The sequence below is a fragment of the Topomyia yanbarensis genome, chromosome 3, assembly GCF_030247195.1.
Source record: "Topomyia yanbarensis strain Yona2022 chromosome 3, ASM3024719v1, whole genome shotgun sequence".
Taxonomy (NCBI): Eukaryota; Metazoa; Arthropoda; class Insecta; order Diptera; family Culicidae; genus Topomyia; species Topomyia yanbarensis.
The window spans coordinates 268,594,505-268,617,809 of NC_080672.1; the positions used below are offsets into that span (position 1 = coordinate 268,594,505).

At 26.7% G+C, this 23,305-nt stretch overlaps 1 protein-coding gene across 4 annotated transcripts in view; it reads right to left on the minus strand.

Moving 5' to 3' along the window:
* The window catches only part of LOC131691722 (protein grainyhead), a 774,648-nt gene that overhangs the window by 171,027 nt on the left and 580,316 nt on the right, over positions 1–23,305 (minus strand). For all 4 annotated transcript variants that reach the window (XM_058978335.1, XM_058978337.1, XM_058978338.1 and 1 more), the window contains exon 4: positions 12,011–12,182. In XM_058978335.1, coding sequence (XP_058834318.1) covers positions 12,011–12,182 — 172 coding nt within the window. The remainder of the gene's footprint in view (positions 1–12,010; positions 12,183–23,305) is intronic.

Below are 23,305 nucleotides of genomic sequence, written 5' to 3' on the forward strand. Positions count from 1 at the left end.
ACGGACGGCACGAGAAGCAAAATGAAAAGAGAAGGTTTCTGGTGCGCAGATCAATTGGGGTGTAGGAAAGAGGAAAACCGAATGTTTGCAAACAGAACAAGTGATCTCGATTTCATAATTTATCGATCTTTTGGCTGGCTATATCTGCGTTTTTTACCTTTTTTTGGTTGTTCACGAAACACCCGGGCGAAAGCCGTGCGCCAGCTTGGAAATGGAAAACACGGTGAAAGGATACACGAGCCTTTAATTAGCGAAGGGATTTTTGTTCGACTCTTCAACAGGTCCGAAATGCGAGCGGAATATGGGTTTCATAATTACTGCAATCGCTTTCAATGTCGTATCGTCGGCGTTTCATGCCGTAGATGGTGTGGGTGAATTTAGTGAAGTTGATTTTGCGATACGCGGGTGAGATCGCGCGATTATTATTCGAGTTGAGTTTGCAGTCAATTAGTTTTTTTCCGTTATATATACGTAATGTCTGGTCTGGCCGTTGAGAGGGTATAGCGTTGATGTCATAAGGCAGTCGTAGTTTATTTCAGATCCATTCATAATCGTTGGTACGCAAGCTGCTGGGTCCTATTAAATTTATTATAAATTTCGAACACAAATTGTAAAATATATTAGGTCCTAACATTAATAAAAATTCAGTAATTTTATAAAATCTGAAATTAAAAAAAAATTACAAATTTTGCAACAGTTTGAAAATTTTTCAAAATTTTATAAAAAATTGTGGATTTAAATACGAATTATAAATTTTGTAAAATGCTATAAATTTTGTTAGAAATAGATTATTTAAGGAATTAGAATTAAAAGTAAGTAAAAAACTGTAAAGGTAAAAAAATTGAAGTACTGAATAATTTGAAACGTTTCACAAAATTGGAAAATTTATAAAAAATAAGAAATTTTGTAAAGAAATTCGAAATATTATAAAAATTAGACATTTTGAAAAGCAGTTCGAAATTTTGTTAAGAAATCCAAAATTTTGCAGTAATTAAAAGTTTTGTAAAAACGAACATTTTGCAATAGTAGTAAAAACAATTAAATTCTTTCAAAAAATTACAAATTTTATAAAAAAATATAAATATTGTAAATAATTTATATAAAAATTTTGTGAAAACTTTTATTTATTTATTTGGCAAAACATTGCACATATTGAAAAAAAAAATGCATGCATTGTAAAAAGTTGCACCTTTTGTAATAAAAATAGATTTCTTTATAATACAGCGAATTTAAGAACTGTTGTAAAATGTGATAGTAGTTGTTGTGCTTACTCTTATTAAATTTACTATAAATCTCCAGGTCGAATGGACAAATTTATTCGGTTCCAACATATTTTAAAAATTAGTTAGTGTAATTTGTAAACTTTGTAACAGTTTGAAAATATATCAAAAGTTTGAAACCTTTGTAACAATTTGTAAAATTTGGTTAAAAATATAGAATTTATTTACGAATTGTAAAGTGTCTAAAATATCCTATTTTTTCAAATGAATTTTATAAAAGATTAGAGTTTGAAGTAAAAAGTAAGCAAAAATAGAAAACGTAAAACATTGGAATTTTGAATAACTTAGAATGTGTCACAAAATTGGAAAGTTTTGTAAAAAATAGAAAATTTTATGAAGAATTGAAAATTTGTTAAAGTTTGGAAATTATGTAAAATTTAGAATGAGCAAAATGAACATTTTGTAATAAAAGTAAAAACAATTGGCAATTTTCAAAGTAATTGGAAATATTGTGAAAAAATAAAAGTTCGTAACGCATAATCTTGTAAAAAAAATACAAATTTTGTGGAAATATTTGTATTATAATTATTTATACTTTTGGGGAAAACATTACAAATTTAATAAAAAATGCACGCTATATAAACAGATGGAGAAATGGATTTGTAAATTTGTAGTTTTTCTGATTTTTTTCCTTTTGTGCAATTCTGTAAATATAGTTTAAGCTTAAAAATTTGGTAAAAGCTAGTAAAGGTTTGTATAGAATTGTAAATTTTGCAATGAGTTGTAAAATTTGTACAAACTTCTAAATTTTGTAAAGAATGGTAAATTTTGCAGAAAATTGAAAATTTTCTCGCAAATTCAAAATGCTTTGAAAATTTTAAAAAAATATATAAATGAAAATAGAATTTTCGAAAAAATTAGAAATTTTGCATATTTCGTAAATTTTTCAGAATTTTCCAAAATTTCTAAATTTATTAGATTTTGATTTTTTTTTCCAAATTCTGTAAACTGCTAAATTGTTTTAAATTTTTCGAATTTTTTTCTAAATTTTTCTTAATTTCATAAATTTTTCAGATTTTTAAGTTTTGTAAATGTTTTAGTTTTGAAAAATTTTCAACATTTACGAATTTTTTCAAAATTTAAAATTTTTCTAAATTCATCAAAATTTTGCACATTTTAAAAAATCAATTTTTCAAAATTTTTGGGCTTTAAAATATTGAAATTCAAAATGAAAAAAGTAATTTTTTCAAAATTTTGTAAATTTTTCAAAATATTGTAAATTTTAAATTTTTTTGTAAATTTTAAAAATTTTGTGAAATTTTCAAAATTTTGTAAATTTTTCAAAATTTTGTAAATGTGCTTTTTCAAATTTTTCCAAAATTTTGAAAAATTTATAAAGTTTATAAATTTTACAAAATTGTGCAGAATGTACAAAATTTTGAAAAATTTACAAAATTTTAAAAATTTACAAAATTTTGAAAAACTCAAAATTTTGAAAAATGTTCAAAATTTTGGAAAATTTGAAAAATTATGAATAATACGCAAAATTTAAAAAAAAAATCAATATCTTAAAGTTTTCAAAATTTTGAAATTTTTTAAATTTTGAAGCTCAAAATTTTGAAAAATTTACAATGTTTTGAAAATTTCACAAAATTTTGATAAATTTGCAAAATTTTGAAATGCTTTTGATTAATTTATAAAATTTTAAAATATGCCAAACTTTAAAATATTCACAAAATTTTAAAAAATTTGCAAAATTTTGAAAATTTATAAACTTTAGACAGATATACAAAATTTTGAAAAATTTGCAGATATGAAAAATTTACAAAATTCAGGAAAATTAAAAAAAAATGTGAATTTTACAATATTCAAAATTTTTGTAAATTTCTTATAATTTTGATATTTTTTAAAAGTTTTAAAAGCTTTTGAGAAAAGGCAAATTTCGAAAATTTTGTAAATTTTGTAAATTTTGTAAATTTTGTAAATTTTGTAAATTTTGTAACATTTGTAAATTTTGTAAATTTTGTAAATTTTGTAAATTTTGTAAATTTTGTAAATTTTGTAAATTTTGTAAATTTTGTAAATTTTGTAAATTTTGTAAATTTTGTAAATTTTGTAAATTTTGTAAATTTTGTAAATTTTGTAAATTTTGTAAATTTTGTAAATTTTGTAAATTTTGTAAATTTTGTAAATTTTGTAAATTTTGTAAATTTTGTAAATTTTGTAAATTTTGTAAATTTTGTAAATTTTGTAAATTTTGTAAATTTTGTAAATTTTGTAAATTTTGTAAATTTTGTAAATTTTGTAAATTTTGTAAATTTTGTAAATTTTGTAAATTTTGTAAATTTTGTAAATTTTGTAAATTTTGTAAATTTTGTAAATTTTGTAAATTTTGTAAATTTTGTAAATTTTGTAAATTTTGTAAATTTTGTAAATTTTGTAAATTTTGTAAATTTTGTAAATTTTGTAAATTTTGTAAATTTTGTAAATTTTGTAAATTTTGTAAATTTTGTAAATTTTGTAAATTTTGTAAATTTTGTAAATTTTGTAAATTTTGTAAATTTTGTAAATTTTGTAAATTTTGTAAATTTTGTAAATTTTGTAAATTTTGTAAATTTTGTAAATTTTGTAAATTTTGTAAATTTTGTAAATTTTGTAAATTTTGTAAATTTTGTAAATTTTGTAAATTTTGTAAATTTTGTAAATTTTGTAAATTTTGTAAATTTTGTAAATTTTGTAAATTTTGTAAATTTTGTAAATTTTGTAAATTTTGTAAATTTTGTAAATTTTGTAAATTTTGTAAATTTTGTAAATTTTGTAAATTTTGTAAATTTTGTAAATTTTGTAAATTTTGTAAATTTTGTAAATTTTGTAAATTTTGTAAATTTTGTAAATTTTGTAAATTTTGTAAATTTTGTAAATTTTGTAAATTTTGTAAATTTTGTAAATTTTGTAAATTTTGTAAATTTTGTAAATTTTGTAAATTTTGTAAATTTTGTAAATTTTGTAAATTTTGTAAATTTTGTAAATTTTGTAAATTTTGTAAATTTTGTAAATTTTGTAAATTTTGTAAATTTTGTAAATTTTATAAATTTTATAAATTTTGTAAATTTTGTAAATTTTGTAAATTTTGTAAATTTTGTAAATTTTGTAAATTTTGTAAATTTTGTAAATTTTGTAAATTTTGTAAATTTTGTAAATTTTGTAAATTTTGTAAATTTTGTAAATTTTGTAAATTTTGTAAATTTTGTAAATTTTGTAAATTTTGTAAATTTTGTAAATTTTGTAAATTTTGTAAATTTTGTAAATTTTGTAAATTTTGCAAATTTTGTAAATTTTGTAAATTTTGTAAATTTTGTAAATTTTGTAAATTTTGTAAATTTTGTAAATTTTGTAAATTTTGTAAATTTTGTAAATTTTGTAAATTTTGTAAATTTTGTAAATTTTGTAAATTTTGTAAATTTTGTAAATTTTGTAAATTTTGTAAATTTTGTAAATTTTGTAAATTTTGTAAATTTTGTAAATTTTGTAAATTTTGTAAATTTTGTAAATTTTGTAAATTTTGTAAATTTTGTAAATTTTGTAAATTTTGTAAATTTTGTAAATTTTGTAAATTTTGTAAATTTTGTAAATTTTGTAAATTTTGTAAATTTTGTAAATTTTGTAAATTTTGTAAATTTTGTAAATTTTGTAAATTTTGTAAATTTTGTAAATTTTGTAAATTTTGTAAATTTTGTAAATTTTGTAAATTTTGTAAATTTTGTAAATTTTGTAAATTTTGTAAATTTTGTAAATTTTGTAAATTTTGTAAATTTTGTAAATTTTGTAAATTTTGTAAATTTTGTAAATTTTGTAAATTTTGTAAATTTTGTAAATTTTGTAAATTTTGTAAATTTTGTAAATTTTGTAAATTTTGTAAATTTTGTAAATTTTGTAAATTTTGTAAATTTTGTAAATTTTGTAAATTTTGTAAATTTTGTAAATTTTGTAAATTTTGTAAATTTTGTAAATTTTGTAAATTTTGTAAATTTTGTAAATTTTGTAAATTTTGTAAATTTTGTAAATTTTGTAAATTTTATAAATTTTGTAAATTTTGTAAATTTTGTAAATTTTGTAAATTTTGTAAATTTTGTAAATTTTGTAAATTTTGTAAATTTTGTAAATTTTGTAAATTTTGTAAATTTTGTAAATTTTGTAAATTTTGTAAATTTTGTAAATTTTGTAAATTTTGTAAATTTTGTAAATTTTGTAAATTTTGTAAATTTTGTAAATTTTGTAAATTTTGTAAATTTTGTAAATTTTGTAAATTTTGTAAATTTTGTAAATTTTGTAAATTTTGTAAATTTTGTAAATTTTGTAAATTTTGTAAATTTTGTAAATTTTGTAAATTTTGTAAATTTTGTAAATTTTGTAAATTTTGTAAATTTTGTAAATTTTGTAAATTTTGTAAATTTTGTAAATTTTGTAAATTTTGTAAATTTTGTAAATTTTGTAAATTTTGTAAATTTTGTAAATTTTGTAAATTTTGTAAATTTTGTAAATTTTGTAAATTTTGTAAATTTTGTAAATTTTGTAAATTTTGTAAATTTTGTAAATTTTGTAAATTTTGTAAATTTTGTAAATTTTGTAAATTTTGTAAATTTTGTAAATTTTGTAAATTTTGTAAATTTTATAAATTTTGTAAATTTTATAAATTTTATAAATTTTGTAAATTTTGTAAATTTTGTAAATTTTGTAAATTTTGTAAATTTTGTAAATTTTGTAAATTTTGTAAATTTTGTAAATTTTGTAAATTTTGTAAATTTTGTAAATTTTGTAAATTTTGTAAATTTTGTAAATTTTGTAAATTTTGTAAATTTTGTAAATTTTGTAAATTTTGTAAATTTTGTAAATTTTGTAAATTTTGTAAATTTTGTAAATTTTGTAAATTTTGTAAATTTTGTAAATTTTGTAAATTTTGTAAATTTTGTAAATTTTGTAAATTTTGTAAATTTTGTAAATTTTGTAAATTTTGTAAATTTTGTAAATTTTGTAAATTTTGTAAATTTTGTAAATTTTGTAAATTTTGTAAATTTTGTAAATTTTGTAAATTTTGTAAATTTTGTAAATTTTGTAAATTTTGTAAATTTTGTAAATTTTGTAAATTTTGTAAATTTTGTAAATTTTGTAAATTTTGTAAATTTTGTAAATTTTGTAAATTTTGTAAATTTTGTAAATTTTGTAAATTTTGTAAATTTTGTAAATTTTGTAAATTTTGTAAATTTTGTAAATTTTGTAAATTTTGTAAATTTTGTAAATTTTGTAAATTTTGTAAATTTTGTAAATTTTGTAAATTTTGTAAATTTTGTAAATTTTGTAAATTTTGTAAATTTTGTAAATTTTGTAAATTTTGTAAATTTTGTAAATTTTGTAAATTTTGTAAATTTTGTAAATTTTGTAAATTTTGTAAATTTTGTAAATTTTGTAAATTTTGTAAATTTTGTAAATTTTGTAAATTTTGTAAATTTTGTAAATTTTGTAAATTTTGTAAATTTTGTAAATTTTGTAAATTTTGTAAATTTTGTAAATTTTGTAAATTTTGTAAATTTTGTAAATTTTGTAAATTTTGTAAATTTTGTAAATTTTGTAAATTTTGTAAATTTTGTAAATTTTGTAAATTTTGTAAATTTTGTAAATTTTGTAAATTTTGTAAATTTTGTAAATTTTGTAAATTTTGTAAATTTTGTAAATTTTGTAAATTTTGTAAATTTTGTAAATTTTGTAAATTTTGTAAATTTTGTAAATTTTGTAAATTTTGTAAATTTTGTAAATTTTGTAAATTTTGTAAATTTTGTAAATTTTGTAAATTTTGTAAATTTTGTAAATTTTGTAAATTTTGTAAATTTTGTAAATTTTGTAAATTTTGTAAATTTTGTAAATTTTGTAAATTTTGTAAATTTTGTAAATTTTGTAAATTTTGTAAATTTTGTAAATTTTGTAAATTTTGTAAATTTTGTAAATTTTGTAAATTTTGTAAATTTTGTAAATTTTGTAAATTTTGTAAATTTTGTAAATTTTGTAAATTTTGTAAATTTTATAAATTTTATAAATTTTGTAAATTTTGTAAATTTTGTAAATTTTGTAAATTTTGTAAATTTTGTAAATTTTGTAAATTTTGTAAATTTTGTAAATTTTGTAAATTTTGTAAATTTTGTAAATTTTGTAAATTTTGTAAATTTTGTAAATTTTGTAAATTTTGTAAATTTTGTAAATTTTGTAAATTTTGTAAATTTTGTAAATTTTGTAAATTTTGTAAATTTTGCAAATTTTGTAAATTTTGTAAATTTTGTAAATTTTGTAAATTTTGTAAATTTTGTAAATTTTGTAAATTTTGTAAATTTTGTAAATTTTGTAAATTTTGTAAATTTTGTAAATTTTGTAAATTTTGTAAATTTTGTAAATTTTGTAAATTTTGTAAATTTTGTAAATTTTGTAAATTTTGTAAATTTTGTAAATTTTGTAAATTTTGTAAATTTTGTAAATTTTGTAAATTTTGTAAATTTTGTAAATTTTGTAAATTTTGTAAATTTTGTAAATTTTGTAAATTTTGTAAATTTTATAAATTTTGTAAATTTTATAAATTTTGTAAATTTTATAAATTTTATAAATTTTGTAAATTTTGTAAATTTTGTAAATTTTGTAAATTTTGTAAATTTTGTAAATTTTGTAAATTTTGTAAATTTTGTAAATTTTGTAAATTTTGTAAATTTTGTAAATTTTGTAAATTTTGTAAATTTTGTAAATTTTGTAAATTTTGTAAATTTTGTAAATTTTGTAAATTTTGTAAATTTTGTAAATTTTGTAAATTTTGTAAATTTTGTAAATTTTGTAAATTTTGTAAATTTTGTAAATTTTGCAATTTTGTAAATTTTGTAAATTTTGTAAATTTTGTAAATTTTGTAAATTTTGTAAATTTTGTAAATTTTGTAAATTTTGTAAATTTTGTAAATTTTGTAAATTTTGTAAATTTTGTAAATTTTGTAAATTTTGTAAATTTTGTAAATTTTGTAAATTTTATAAATTTTGTAAATTTTGTAAATTTTGTAAATTTTGTAAATTTTGTAAATTTTGTAAATTTTGTAAATTTTGTAAATTTTGTAAATTTTGTAAATTTTGTAAATTTTGTAAATTTTGTAAATTTTGTAAATTTTGTAAGTTTTGTAAATTTTGTAAATTTTGTAAATTTTGTAAATTTTGTAAATTTTGTAAATTTTGTAAATTTTGTAAATTTTGTAAATTTTGTAAATTTTGTAAATTTTGTAAATTTTGTAAATTTTGTAAATTTTGTAAATTTTGTAAATTTTGTAAATTTTGTAAATTTTGTAAATTTTGTAAATTTTGTAAATTTTGTAAATTTTGTAAATTTTGTAAATTTTGTAAATTTTGTAAATTTTGTAAATTTTGTAAATTTTGTAAATTTTGTAAATTTTGTAAATTTTGTAAATTTTGTAAATTTTGTAAATTTTGTAAATTTTGTAAATTTTGTAAATTTTGTAAATTTTGTAAATTTTGTAAATTTTGTAAATTTTGTAAATTTTGTAAATTTTGTAAATTTTGTAAATTTTGTAAATTTTGTAAATTTTGTAAATTTTGTAAATTTTGTAAATTTTGTAAATTTTGTAAATTTTGTAAATTTTGTAAATTTTGTAAATTTTGTAAATTTTGTAAATTTTGTAAATTTTGTAAATTTTGTAAATTTTGTAAATTTTGTAAATTTTGTAAATTTTGTAAATTTTGTAAATTTTGTAAATTTTGTAAATTTTGTAAATTTTGTAAATTTTGTAAATTTTGTAAATTTTGTAAATTTTGTAAATTTTGTAAATTTTGTAAATTTTGTAAATTTTGTAAATTTTGTAAATTTTGTAAATTTTGTAAATTTTGTAAATTTTGTAAATTTTGTAAATTTTGTAAATTTTGTAAATTTTGTAAATTTTGTAAATTTTGTAAATTTTGTAAATTTTGTAAATTTTGTAAATTTTGTAAATTTTGTAAATTTTGTAAATTTTGTAAATTTTGTAAATTTTGTAAATTTTGTAAATTTTGTAAATTTTGTAAATTTTGTAAATTTTGTAAATTTTGTAAATTTTGTAAATTTTGTAAATTTTGTAAATTTTGTAAATTTTGTAAATTTTGTAAATTTTGTAAATTTTGTAAATTTTGTAAATTTTGTAAATTTTGTAAATTTTGTAAATTTTGTAAATTTTGTAAATTTTGTAAATTTTGTAAATTTTGTAAATTTTGTAAATTTTGTAAATTTTGTAAATTTTGTAAATTTTGGAAATTTTGTAAATTTTGTAAATTTTGTAAATTTTGTAAATTTTGTAAATTTTGTAAATTTTGTAAATTTTGTAAATTTTGTAAATTTTGTAAATTTTGTAAATTTTGTAAATTTTGTAAATTTTGTAAATTTTGTAAATTTTGTAAATTTTGTAAATTTTGTAAATTTTGTAAATTTTGTAAATTTTGTAAATTTTGTAAATTTTGTAGATTTTGTAAATTTTGTAAATTTTGTAAATTTTGTAAATTTTGTAAATTTTGTAAATTTTGTAAATTTTGTAAATTTTGTAAATTTTGTAAATTTTGTAAATTTTGTAAATTTTGTAAATTTTGTAAATTTTGTAAATTTTGTAAATTTTGTAAATTTTGTAAATTTTGTAAATTTTGTAAATTTTGTAAATTTTGTAAATTTTGTAAATTTTGTAAATTTTGTAAATTTTGTAAATTTTGTAAATTTTGTGAATTTTGTAAATTTTGTAAATTTTGTAAATTTTGTAAATTTTGTAAATTTTGTAAATTTTGTAAATTTTGTAAATTTTGTAAATTTTGTAAATTTTGTAAATTTTGTAAATTTTGTAAATTTTGTAAATTTTGTAAATTTTGTAAATTTTGTAAATTTTGTAAATTTTGTAAATTTTGTAGATTTTGTAAATTTTGTAAATTTTGTAAATTTTGTAAATTTTGTAAATTTTGTAAATTTTGTAAATTTTGTAAATTTTGTAAATTTTGTAAATTTTGTAAATTTTGTAAATTTTGTAAATTTTGTAAATTTTGTAAATTTTGTAAATTTTGTAAATTTTGTAAATTTTGTAAATTTTGTAAATTTTGTAAATTTTGTAAATTTTGTAAATTTTGTAAATTTTGTAAATTTTGTAAATTTTGTAAATTTTGTAAATTTTGTAAATTTTGTAAATTTTGTAAATTTTGTAAATTTTGTAAATTTTGTAAATTTTGTAAATTTTGTAAATTTTGTAAATTTTGTAAATTTTGTAAATTTTGTAAATTTTGTAAATTTTGTAAATTTTGTAAATTTTGTAAATTTTGTAAATTTTGTAAATTTTGTAAATTTTGCAAATTTTGCAAATTTTGCAAATTTTGTAAATTTTGTAAATTTTGCAAATTTTGCAAATTTTGTAAATTTTGTAAATTTTGTAAATTTTGTAAATTTTGCAAATTTTGTAAATTTTGTGAATTTTGTGAATTTTGTAAATTTTGTAAATTTTGTAAATTTTGTAAATTTTGTAAATTTTGTAAATTTTGTAAATTTTGTAAATTTTGTAAATTTTGTAAATTTTGTAAATTTTGTAAATTTTGTAAATTTTGTAAATTTTGTAAATTTTGTAAATTTTGTAAATTTTGTAAATTTTGTAAATTTTGTAAATATTGTAAATTTTGTAAATATTGTAAATTTTGTAAATATTGTAAATTTTGTAAATTTCGTAAATTTTGTGAATTTTGTAAACTTTCTGAATTTTGCAATTTTGTAATTTTAAAATTGTAAATTTGCATTTGCATAAAAATATTTTTTTAGAAATTTTACAATTTTTTTGGATTTTAGCTCATCTTTGATTTTGTTTATTTTGGATACCTAATTTTCCTTAATTTTTTCTGTTGCTTTAAATTAGTGAGATTCCCTAATTGAACCACATAAACCATAGAACTACACTTAGGGCCGATTTCTTCACTCTCGCTTAGCTTTTAAACCACGCTCACCAGTACGTTTAAAGCTAGCTTAAGCGCTAAGTATGGGTAAAGAAACCGGGCCTTAGACATGTTGAAGAAAATAATGTAATCCGATTTTCTGAACATATTGAAAATTAGTAGGAACGATCAATTTCAGTAATAAAATATGATATTCGCTTACGGGTTTCTTTCGCTATGGCTATTATTTCGACACCTTCACCTCCAGGAAAGCAACGGTACCACTAAGATAATATTGACCTGCCACAGAATTGGCAACGCTTTCGAAGGAAACAAACAAAACAAAACCGGCAAGGCAGACTCATAAATCGTGAGTGAAACGTGATAAGAATGACCAGCTCAGAGAGACACTCGATCTCGATCATCATTGTAAATCATTGTGGTGACTGAAGGGTAGCGCGTCGTATGCCGTATCCATCGTTCGGTAATTCTCGTACATCCAGGTAAATACCTACACTCAAACCATACTCAGCCATACCAGGGGAATGGCAATAATGAGCTACCTCGACACGACATGATGCGACGGCGGCGATAATAAATTGTCGCTATATTCTCATCAGAGTGAATAACACGGTGTAAGTGATCGCAAGTTCTTTGCCGTTGGTGGTAAGCTACCCGAGCTTGATACCCTCATACCAACTTCAAACTCAACGGACTCGGTATGGTTGAATGAAATGAATGAGTGGAGGGAGCCCGGCCGCGAAGTAAAACAAAAGCGAATTGAGAGACCGCAAAACCTGAGAGAGGGAAAACAAATATAACATTGCGCTTACCTTTTGACTTCGTGAATTTTTCGGCTCTTTGCGTAGATCTTCGGGCTCACGTTTGACATTTATCGTCTGCGATGATGGGTGTGAACCAAGCAGTATGCCTTGTATATCATTTTGCGATAGGCCTGATACATCCAGAGGCGTGGTTTGGCCGTTAATTTTTGCGGTGGGGTTGCTGTGGGAATGAGTGTGAGCGAAAGAGAAGAAAACAGAGAAGGAAAAACACATTAGTAAAGAGTGCTCGCGGTACTCACAGTCGTCGTAAAATATTGTGCACACACGGTCTCGCTGGTTGTTTTTTTGTCAACATTTGAGCTGCTTTTTATTATAGGTATGAAATGTGGACGAAGTGTCCGAGTGAGACGTAAGACAAGTGCGAAGTCATTTTACGCCGATGCTTCAGTCGCTTACTCCAGTTTCGTTCCTTTATTTAATTCCGGTTATTTATCGATTTGTGTTGCACGACGAGGTGCTTTTTCTGTAACATAATTAAAATATGTATATTTTATAAATTTTATTACTATTATTAAATACACTTTGGCATTAAGTTGCAAATGTGAGACTGCAATAAAATTTACTATCGTTTTGGTGATGTTTTTCGCAGCGGTTGCTCGATCAGTGGACAATCATACGTACTAATCGTCACTTAGCGTTATCTGGATCAGGTCCTCGTTCCCCTTTAATACTTCTTGGGCCTTTTGCACTTAATCGAATCCAAATTAGTTATAGAAATTAAAATTTTCCGCATTTTCTCCGCACCTATTTACAGCGACTCGATCTGATTGCTTCTTAATGAAATCACTCTTCGGAGAGTATCAGGCCACAAATTAACATAAATTCTTGATAACCCGTGCTTCCCAGCCGACAGGGAATACCTTCTGATCAGAGGCTCGTTAAAAATTTCCAATCTTTATTGAACCACTCTTTTTTTTCCTTTCAGTCTCGAATAAAACTGCCACTTTGGTCGTAAATTTCCCCCCACCTGAAGGTAAAACAAAACAAAAAGAGTTCCACAGATTTTCCCGCTGCTCGACAACGGAAAAAAATGAACAAAATAAGGTGTTATAAAATTTACGACCCTCGTGCTCCTATTTCGGACCGGGGTGTCTTTCAATGTTTGCCGGTGTTGTTTTTTTCTTCATCTTTTTCGATGGTGGTTGACAAATTTGGAGATTCCCCCGTGTGTCCCCTTCTTCTGCCCTTGGGGCCACAATGATTGCTGTTGAATTTATATGGAAATGCTCCGCTCAGTCGGAAGCCGTCTTTGTTTGCTTTTTGATAGGAATATCACCGCTTCTGCCCAGTGTACGAGCAGTGATAATGGCACAAATTGGTTCTTTTCTTCATTATGCTAATATGATCGATTTGAGGAATTTGTTATTGTTGAAAGAAGAATCTTGAAATCGTTACTTTTGAGTATATCATGTACCCTTTGATGTTACTTTGTGATTTTTATTGATTTTTAATCGTGGCTTTTGATTGGAAATGTAGGATTTTACTATAGCTGAATTATCATAGGAATTTTATTCAATGTAGCAAGGGGTGTAACGGTGCCTTGTATTATTGTAAAAGCAATAAAATGGTATAATAAATGGTAAAATTTTAACTACGAATAAATGAAGCGTTTAACCAATTTTTGTGTTTGAATTTCGATGGATCATCTGTCCGTTCAAGGTAGAGATTTTTTAAATTTGTGTAGCTGATTAAACTTTATACAACCAGGAACACGTTGAGACCAATCGAAACACACATCATTCAGTCATCAACAACGTGCTAATACTACGTTCACACAAATACAAATACAAAAGAATACAGAAAAAATACAGAAGACAGAAGAGAGAAGACAGAAGACAGAAGACAGAAGACAGAAGACAGAATACAGAAGACAGAAGACAGAAGACAGAAGACAGAAGACAGAAGACAGAAGACAGAAGACAGAAGACAGAAGACAGAAGACAGAAGACAGAAGACAGAAGACAGAAGACAGAAGACAGAAGACAGAAGACAGAAGACAGAAGACAGAAGACAGAAGACAGAAGACAGAAGACAGAAGACAGAAGACAGAAGACAGAAGACAGAAGACAGAAGACAGAAGACAGAAGACAGAAGACAGAAGACAGAAGACAGAAGACAGAAGACAGAAGACAGAAGACAGAAGACAGAAGACAGAAGACAGAAGACAGAAGACAGAAGACAGAAGACAGAAGACAGAAGACAGAAGACAGAAGACAGAAGACAGAAGACAGAAGACAGAAGACAGAAGACAGAAGACAGAAGACAGAAGACAGAAGACAGAAGACAGAAGACAGAAGACAGAAGACAGAAGACAGAAGACAGAAGACAGAAGACAGAAGACAGAAGACAGAAGACAGAAGACAGAAGACAGAAGACAGAAGACAGAAGACAGAAGACAGAAGACAGAAGACAGAAGACAGAAGACAGAAGACAGAAGACAGAAGACAGAAGACAGAAGACAGAAGACAGAAGACAGAAGACAGAAGACAGAAGACAGAAGACAGAAGACAGAAGACAGAAGACAGAAGACAGAAGACAGAAGACAGAAGACAGAAGACAGAAGACAGAAGACAGAAGACAGAAGACAGAAGACAGAAGACAGAAGACAGAAGACAGAAGACAGAAGACAGAAGACAGAAGACAGAAGACAGAAGACAGAAGACAGAAGACAGAAGACAGAAGACAGAAGACAGAAGACAGAAGACAGAAGACAGAAGACAGAAGACAGAAGACAGAAGACAGAAGACAGAAGACAGAAGACAGAAGACAGAAGACAGAAGACAGAAGACAGAAGACAGAAGACAGAAGACAGAAGACAGAAGACAGAAGACAGAAGACAGAAGACAGAAGACAGAAGACAGAAGACAGAAGACAGAAGACAGAAGACAGAAGACAGAAGACAGAAGACAGAAGACAGAAGACAGAAGACAGAAGACAGAAGACAGAAGACAGAAGACAGAAGACAGAAGACAGAAGACAGAAGACAGAAGACAGAAGACAGAAGACAGAAGACAGAAGACAGAAGACAGAAGACAGAAGACAGAAGACAGAAGACAGAAGACAGAAGACAGAAGACAGAAGACAGAAGACAGAAGACAGAAGACAGAAGACAGAAGACAGAAGACAGAAGACAGAAGACAGAAGACAGAAGACAGAAGACAGAAGACAGAAGACAGAAGACAGAAGACAGAAGACAGAAGACAGAAGACAGAAGACAGAAGACAGAAGACAGAAGACAGAAGACAGAAGACAGAAGACAGAAGACAGAAGACAGAAGACAGAAGACAGAAGACAGAAGACAGAAGACAGAAGACAGAAGACAGAAGACAGAAGACAGAAGACAGAAGACAGAAGACAGAAGACAGAAGACAGAAGACAGAAGACAGAAGACAGAAGACAGAAGACAGAAGACAGAAGACAGAAGACAGAAGACAGAAGACAGAAGACAGAAGACAGAAAACAGAAGACAGAAGACAGAAGACAGAAGACAGAAGACAGGAGACAGAAGACAGAAGACAGAAGACAGAAGACAGAAGACAGAAGACAGAAGACAGAAGACAGAAGACAGAAGACAGAAGACAGAAGACAGAAGACAGAAGACAGAAGACAGAAGACAGTGTCGGATTCTGATGAGACGAAGTCGAAATGCAAATATTATAACTAATTTAGTTAAAGGTTTTGTGTTGTTCACGCGCAAAGATGGTTTTAAACAATTTTCTCCTTAATGGAGAAAAATAGTTTTTACAAAAATTGTTCACCACTACGGAGGAAAAAAGAGGGTAATGGCAGAAAAGTCAGACCGGACAGAAGAAGAAATGGCAGAAGAAGCATAAAGTAAATAAATACAGAGCGGACAGGAAAAAAACTGAGAAGAATGAAAAGATATGAAAACTGAAAAGACAGAATAGACATAAAAGACATTAAGGAATGAAAATATAATAAAGCCGGAATGTACAGAAAATACTGAAAGGATAGTAATCACAATAAAATTAAGATAAGCAAGATGGTAAAAGAGACTGCAAAGTAGGAAAAGACAATTGATAACAAGTAAAGAAAAGACAGAACAGACTGAAAGGACAGAGCGGACAGAAAAAAAACAGAAATTCTAAAAAAATAATAAACAATATATACAGCACATACTGAAAAATTAGCAAAGACAGAAAAAATAGAAAAAAGGACGGTACAAAAATTACTGAAAAGAATTAAAAATAAAAGGCAGAAAGGACAGCAGACAGCATAGACAAAAAATACAGAAAAGATCGAAAAAAACAAAATAGACTAAAGAGGCAAAAAGGACAGAAAAGACAGAAAAAACAACAAAAAGTAACAAGACAAAAATCAGAAAAAATAAAACATACCGAAAACCCAAAAAAGAGGGGAAACACAGAACAGCCAGAACGTACAGAAAAGGAGACAATGGCAGAATAATCAGACAGTAAAGAAAAGACACAGAATGAAGGAAAATAAAAGGGACAAAAAAGACAGATAAGGAAAAAAGATACAAAAGATAAAAATTTAGAAAAGACAGAAAATGCCGAAAAAACCGAACGTACAGAAGATACGAAACGGGCAGAAAAAAAACCAGAACGGACAGAAAAAACAAAAAGGAATAAAACAAATTGAAAAGACAGATTAGTCACAAATGACAGAAGAGGCGAAAAATACAAAAAAGACAGAAAAACAGAGAAAACGGAAATGGTAGAAAAGGCAGAAAAGCCAGTAAAGGCAGAAGATACATTAAATTCATGATAGGTACAGAAAGTGAAAGAGACAGCAGAGACGGAAATGACAGAAAGGACAGAACTGATAGCAAGTAAAGAAAAGTTAAAACAGATTAGAACGAACAGAAACAAACAGAAAATATAAGAAAAAAAAAACAGAAAAAATTTAAAATACAGAAAAAACTCAATTTTGAAGCTTTTGAATTGAAAGAAAGTACAGATAAGACAGAATAAACAGAAAAGTCAAAGCGGACAGAACTAAAAATGGAAAAGGTAGAAGAGGCAGCAAAGACAAAAAATACAGGATGGACAGAAAAATACCGGAAGACAGGAATGAAAGAAAAAATACAGAAGGTACAGAAAATATAAAAAAGACAAGCAGACAGAAAAAAAGAATTAGTAGGTATAAAAATATAAAAGAAAGAAAAGATAGTAAGGATAGAAAAGACAGAAATGACAGAAAAGATAGAAGAAACAGAAAAGACAGAAAAGGCAGAAAATATAGAAAAGATAGTCAAGGCAGTAAAGACAGAAAAGATGCTGATGATGGTCCGACCTCATACCCCCACAAAGGTGTGAGCTGAACGATTTATCTAGAAGATAATTAATATTTTAACTCATGACAAGGCCTGTTAACAAAAAAACGGACTGGTTCAATTTGAAGACATAGCCTTTCCTTCAAAAGAACGTAACCAGGTACATTTCGAATATTTGTCAACAACCAGGGTCCATCAAGAAAATTACCATCCCGGGAACATACTTAATAGAATCGGAAATTGAACTCAATAGAAAAAAGACAGAAATGACCGAAAAGACGGAAAAGACAAAATGACAGAAAATACCGAAAATACAGAAAAGACAGGTATGATAAAAAACAGAAATGACAAAAATAACAGAAAAGACCGAAAAAAACAAAATAGACGCAAAAAATGACAGGAATGACAGAAGAGACAGAAAGGATAGAAAAACAGAGACATCAAAAAACACAAAGACAGAAAAAAAACAAAAAGGACAGAAAATATAGAACATGCAGAAAAAACAGAGGAAGCGGAAAAAACAAAAAATACGGAAAGGACAGAAAATATAGATAGAAATTACAGAAAATGCCGAAAAGACAGAGAAGATAGAAAAACGGCAGAAACAAACAAGATAGAAAAATGGAAAAATTAAAGGACTGAAAAGCCAGAACAGCTAGCCAGCCAGTATGGAAAAGACAGGAAATGCAGAGTAAACAAACAGGAGAGAAAAGAAAAATAAGAGAGGAAAGACAGAAAAGATAAAAATATTGAAAACGACATTAAATACAGAAAATATAGCACGGACAGAAAAGCCATAGAAAGCAGAAAAGGCAGAAATTACAGAAACAGACAGAAAAGGCAAAATGGACGAAAGAAAACAGAAAAGAATAAAATAGTTGAAAAGACAAAAAATAAGAAAAAAACAAAAAAGGCAGAAAATGCTGGGAAAAGACACAGAAAAGATGAAAAAGGTAGAAAGGACAGAATTGATAGAAAGTAAAGAAAAGACAGTGCAGATATAAATCAACAGAAAAATAGAAAATAAAGACAAGACAGAATAAAACGGATGATAGAATTTAAAGAAAGTACAGATAAGATAAAACCGACAGAAAAGACAAAACGGACAGAACTGAAAACAGCAAAGACCAAATCATCAGAAAAGAGAGCAAAGAGAAAGAACATGAAATACAAAAAATGACAGATAAGTCCGAGAAGATAGAAAAAAATGAAAAAAGGCAGATGATACATAAAATACAAAAAAACAAACAAAATGGACAGTAAGAGCAGAAAAAATGAAATGGTGGAAAAGACAGAATAGACATAATAGACGGAAATAACAGATATGACAGAAAATATAAAAAAACAAAACAGACAAAATAGAGAAAGACAGAAAAAATTGAATAGACAGAAAACACAGACAAAACAGAATAAGCAAAAAAAATCTCTAGCATCTCTGCATTGTTTTATTAATGGTCATATGCAGCATTGCAGTAGAATCTACATTATTCTGAACAATGTAACAACAATGTTATTAAACGTGAACAAGAACATGTTATCAGTTTATGGATGCCGTTTGCGGATGTGATCATGTTGATTTTAGTTTTCAGGGATTTCACTAAGACGTTGTTTAATATCTATTCTTGCAAATCTGTAAGAAATTATAGTTAAATATCCGGAAGATACCCTGCTGAACAAGATGAAACTGAAACGAAATTCCATAACTAATATGGTCAGTGTTAAGTTTAACCGGACTAACTGGCATTGTATTGATTTCTAGAAAAACGTAAACGTATTTAAAATCTAGTAAAAGCCAAACTTAGCTGAAGAATTTATTTTTCCAGTGCTATCATTAACTCATTTTTAAAGATTTTGCGATCTAGTCCGTTCTGACTTAATACCGACCATATAACAATCAGCTATGTGCAAGGAAAAGGTAGCTACCACCTCTAAAACGAATACAGTGGCCTCGTCATCTTCAGATGAACCAAAAACTTTTGCCCAACTGCTAACATCTGTAACCTATTTGCAGTAACAATATCTACCACCAACCATTAGACAAGACATGGGGAAGATGGTTTTACGACCGTTATTCGCAAAGCAAATAAACAAATAAAGGAAATCAACCATAATTTGTTTATAATTTTACATTTCCTTCTACGTTTCGATAATCTTTCTCAGGGTTTGCAACTAATGACTTTTTTGCTGAAGTACAAATAGACAGAAAAAAATAGTATCTGAAAGTGAATGATTGACTTTTAACTTTAGTTTAAAGAAGTTACCTATCAGAACGAAATCAATTTGTGGTAATAAATGGTGCCCGTACGACCGATTGATATAGGAGTTCACAAGGGAGTAACATAGGTCCTCTGCTGTTTTTGATTTTCATCAACGACTTAGGAAATTTGAAACTGCATTTGACGCCAAGACTTTTTGCTGATGACACAGCATTGTTCTATGTTCATTGCAATGTTCAGCCAATCATCAAATACATTGAATCCGATTTAGCGAGCAGTTCGCTAAGGATTAACACGGGACTTAATAGCATTTGGTCATTCTTTTATTGGCTCGAAATATCGTTTATGTAATAAACATTTTATTATTAGAAACATATTATAATAATAAATACCACTTAGGTAATAAACATTTTATTTTATTGCAAGGAAAAAATAATAAAGTAGCTTTGGTTGAATAAGTAATTCCTTAGACTTTGAGTTACTAAATATTAAAATTATGCTTAAAATTAAAATATTATTTTCCTTATCATTGAAAGATCGTTTTTTGTTACATTTTTTTCATTAAACTTCTACAGTGGTAATTTTTTGATAAAAATACTAAACTTTTCATGAAACAGACTGATCTACCATATTTTTCTGGAGGACAATCCTGCGAGCTTATTAAATTATAATCTGATAGTATCAACGAAAGGTTAGTGAGGCAGATTTACAATATTGCAAACTCATCATTTAAATTATCCTAGATTGATAGAAGGATACATTCCAAAAGATGGCAGAAGTTATAAACCACATTTTTGGGATTGTTTGCAGCCTACTACAACCAAAACACAACTAGTTGTATATCAAAGTTGCATAACAGTAATCGTTCCATTAACTGGGTCACTTACAAACCTTCACATGCTGTCCACCCAATCAGCCTTCTAACTTTGAATTCCCTGCTCTCACAACCCGTCCGGTACTGCATCCGGAACAGCAGTAGAAGAAAACTGAGGAGGAGGGGATCCTCTCGGTCTGTCCGTCTCTAATGTAATTTTCATGTTCCAGATCACTTGTCGCGCGCGGATCAAATTTATTTCGTTTTATATTTACTCTGTTTGCTTTAGTTGCTCCAGATCCCTCGATCAAAATGATTGATGTATCAATTTTGAAAGATTACTTCTCGTTTGCTTGCTAGTGTCGGGCGTCGTTGTCATCGTCGTCGTCGTAGTCGTAGTAGTGAATCGATCCTGTCCCCCTGCTGATACGATGGTCGGCTGACACTGGCTGTGTGATCGAACAAACGAGCAGAACGCGCTGCAGAGAAGCTCTGTGTGTTACGTGTCTCCTTAGCCTCGATTTTGGTTTGCGTTTCAAAAAAAAAGCAAGACAAAACCAGCCAGATTCGATAAGCAAAAGCGAAGAGGCAGTTTGACGCTTGACGACGGCCGAAGGAGATTTTATGTTTTTATTATCTCTTCGCCCTGATTAAAGATTTTTCGTTCGGTTTTAATGGGTCTCTTCCTTGGATCTACTATTGCAAGCAGGGTCTTCACGGACATTGAGTGGGTTGATACGCCACTTGGTACTCATCTGGCTCGGTCAAACCATCAATAAGGAGGAGGAAACGTTTGATGTTTAATTAGCATTTATCCCCGTAGTACGGGCTTTCTGTTTTGACGTAGCGCCATGTTCCCGTTTTCCGAGAGCCGCAGGAAGATGCGTGTCTTCGTCCTCTGCACCGATCTGTCTGTTGGCATGTTCTCGCAAACGCAACACGCATGGGGAAATGTGAAAACATTTCTCATGACTTTCAAGAATATTTACTTCTGCCCTACACGGGCCGGGACGGGATACAGGGTGCACGTAGATTGTTATTGGGAGAGAAACGAAGGTTGAAATTGAAAGATTAATCCTCGCGCCCAAGTGCGTTTCGGCATCGACGGCGGCAGCCGGAGATGAATGAATGGAAATTAATCTCCGATTTGAACATGATCCCTGATACAATCTTGTAGAAGAAAGCGGATTTCTTTGTCTGTTTTATAAATTATTGCAAGTGAGTGTTTTGAATTCATCCAGAAAGAAATCAAAACTACTGACTTGAAGGGGCGACCGGAATTACTTCGATCGTAAGAGTGGGAATAATAAATAATAATGAGATATCGCTCTAGCTAGAATGTTCATCGAGAGAATATTCAAATTTTAGTCGGTCTTCTTTTAAACCATCGCATTGCGCCGGAAGGCATTGCTACCCTAAAGAAAAGCTCAACCCCTCCGCGTGTGTACACAAACATTTCATCTGCCTCAGTTTGTGTAACCGATGTTTGCAGTTACCTACATGTTGTTATTTTCTTTCTTTCAAGGGATAGGGATGGTGCATAGCTTCTTCAAACAAGTCATCGATGCGTTGGAAATAACCTTTCTAACTGCATACCGGTCCTAAAAATCTAAAATCAACAAACCGAAGAACACTTTCCATCGAAACGTTCAATACGCTTCAGGGCACCGAAGATCAATGAGCTGAATAAATGTCAGTTTAGATTAGAAATCCGAAAGCGATCGTTAATCTTCCGACCGTTTCTGTACACCGTCGCTCAGGTCCCGGCGCGCGGGTTCCAACCGTGACAGTCGGAGTTAGGTACGCAGGGATGTGTGTTTTCGTTAAGGTTGATTTAATCCTCGGTAGCTGGTTGCTACCGAAGATTTTTTCCCGGTTAATATTGATTCGAATTTAAGGAATTCCATTAGGCGATTATCTGTAGATAGCTTTTTAAATAATTTTCGAGAGCATATGGCAGGTGACCGCGTTATTTCTCGCTAACGGATATAGTTTATTTTTCCTTCGAACGGGACCAGATCGGATACAGTAAAATCTTGTTGAACGGTAGAAACTGTAAACAGTTTCAAACGAGACTCCCGATACCAAATGTCGTGACTAAACCAGGGGTCATACTGAAAAAAAACCCTCAATGACAATGATTCGGATAGAAATGGAGCAGAGCTAGAGAGAGAGGGAAAAAAATGGTAACACTCGCTGAGATGTCGATAAAGATCATCTCCAATTGCTACTGGCGGAAAATCTGAGGGTAAACCGAATGGTCTGAAGCAAAACAGCCGCGACGAATCGGCTGCATGATAACGATCTCGAAGCGAAGTGCCAAGGGGTTCCTCCGTTGATAGTTGACGGCTGATGGTATGTCAGCTGTGGAAGCGTCCCGGTCGTTATGTTTGGAATTCCTCTTAGGTGATGAATTTCTAACGAGATCGACAAATGATGCGAGTGATTAAAAGTGTCTATTTTTTCAACAACGAACTTTCTAGTGGTGCCGCTATAGAACCGCAAGGTTTGGTGGATTTTGAAGGCGGAAGGCCTCTACATAAATCGGGAATGTGTTATTCTATGAGCATCGCTATTAGGTATCTATGGTAGGAGAAATTGAAGGAACGTAATAAACGCTCCAGAAGACATATATTAGTCTGGGTGTAACACATTCAGAAATTATAGTGAAACCATCTTAGAGGTTTAGGTGGTCGTCCGGCAGTTGTCGTATTGAGACGCTTAATACAAATACCAGTTAAAACTGGATTCACCTTGATGCAACCCTCAGTAGTGTTATCACGTGTTTATTGCTCTGGACAGGCGGCTGCCGAGAAATTCATAATAGATTTATTCTTCATTGAATTAATTTTGAAATGCTCGGTTTGTAAAAAAGCAACTTGAGCTCCGCACAGCCGACAGCTGGGAGTGTTGCTTATGTTTAATTGAATCAAATTGCAGGTGGACAATTTTGTTATTCCATTCTCCTTCATTGTGGCGGTATAAAATAAAACCTG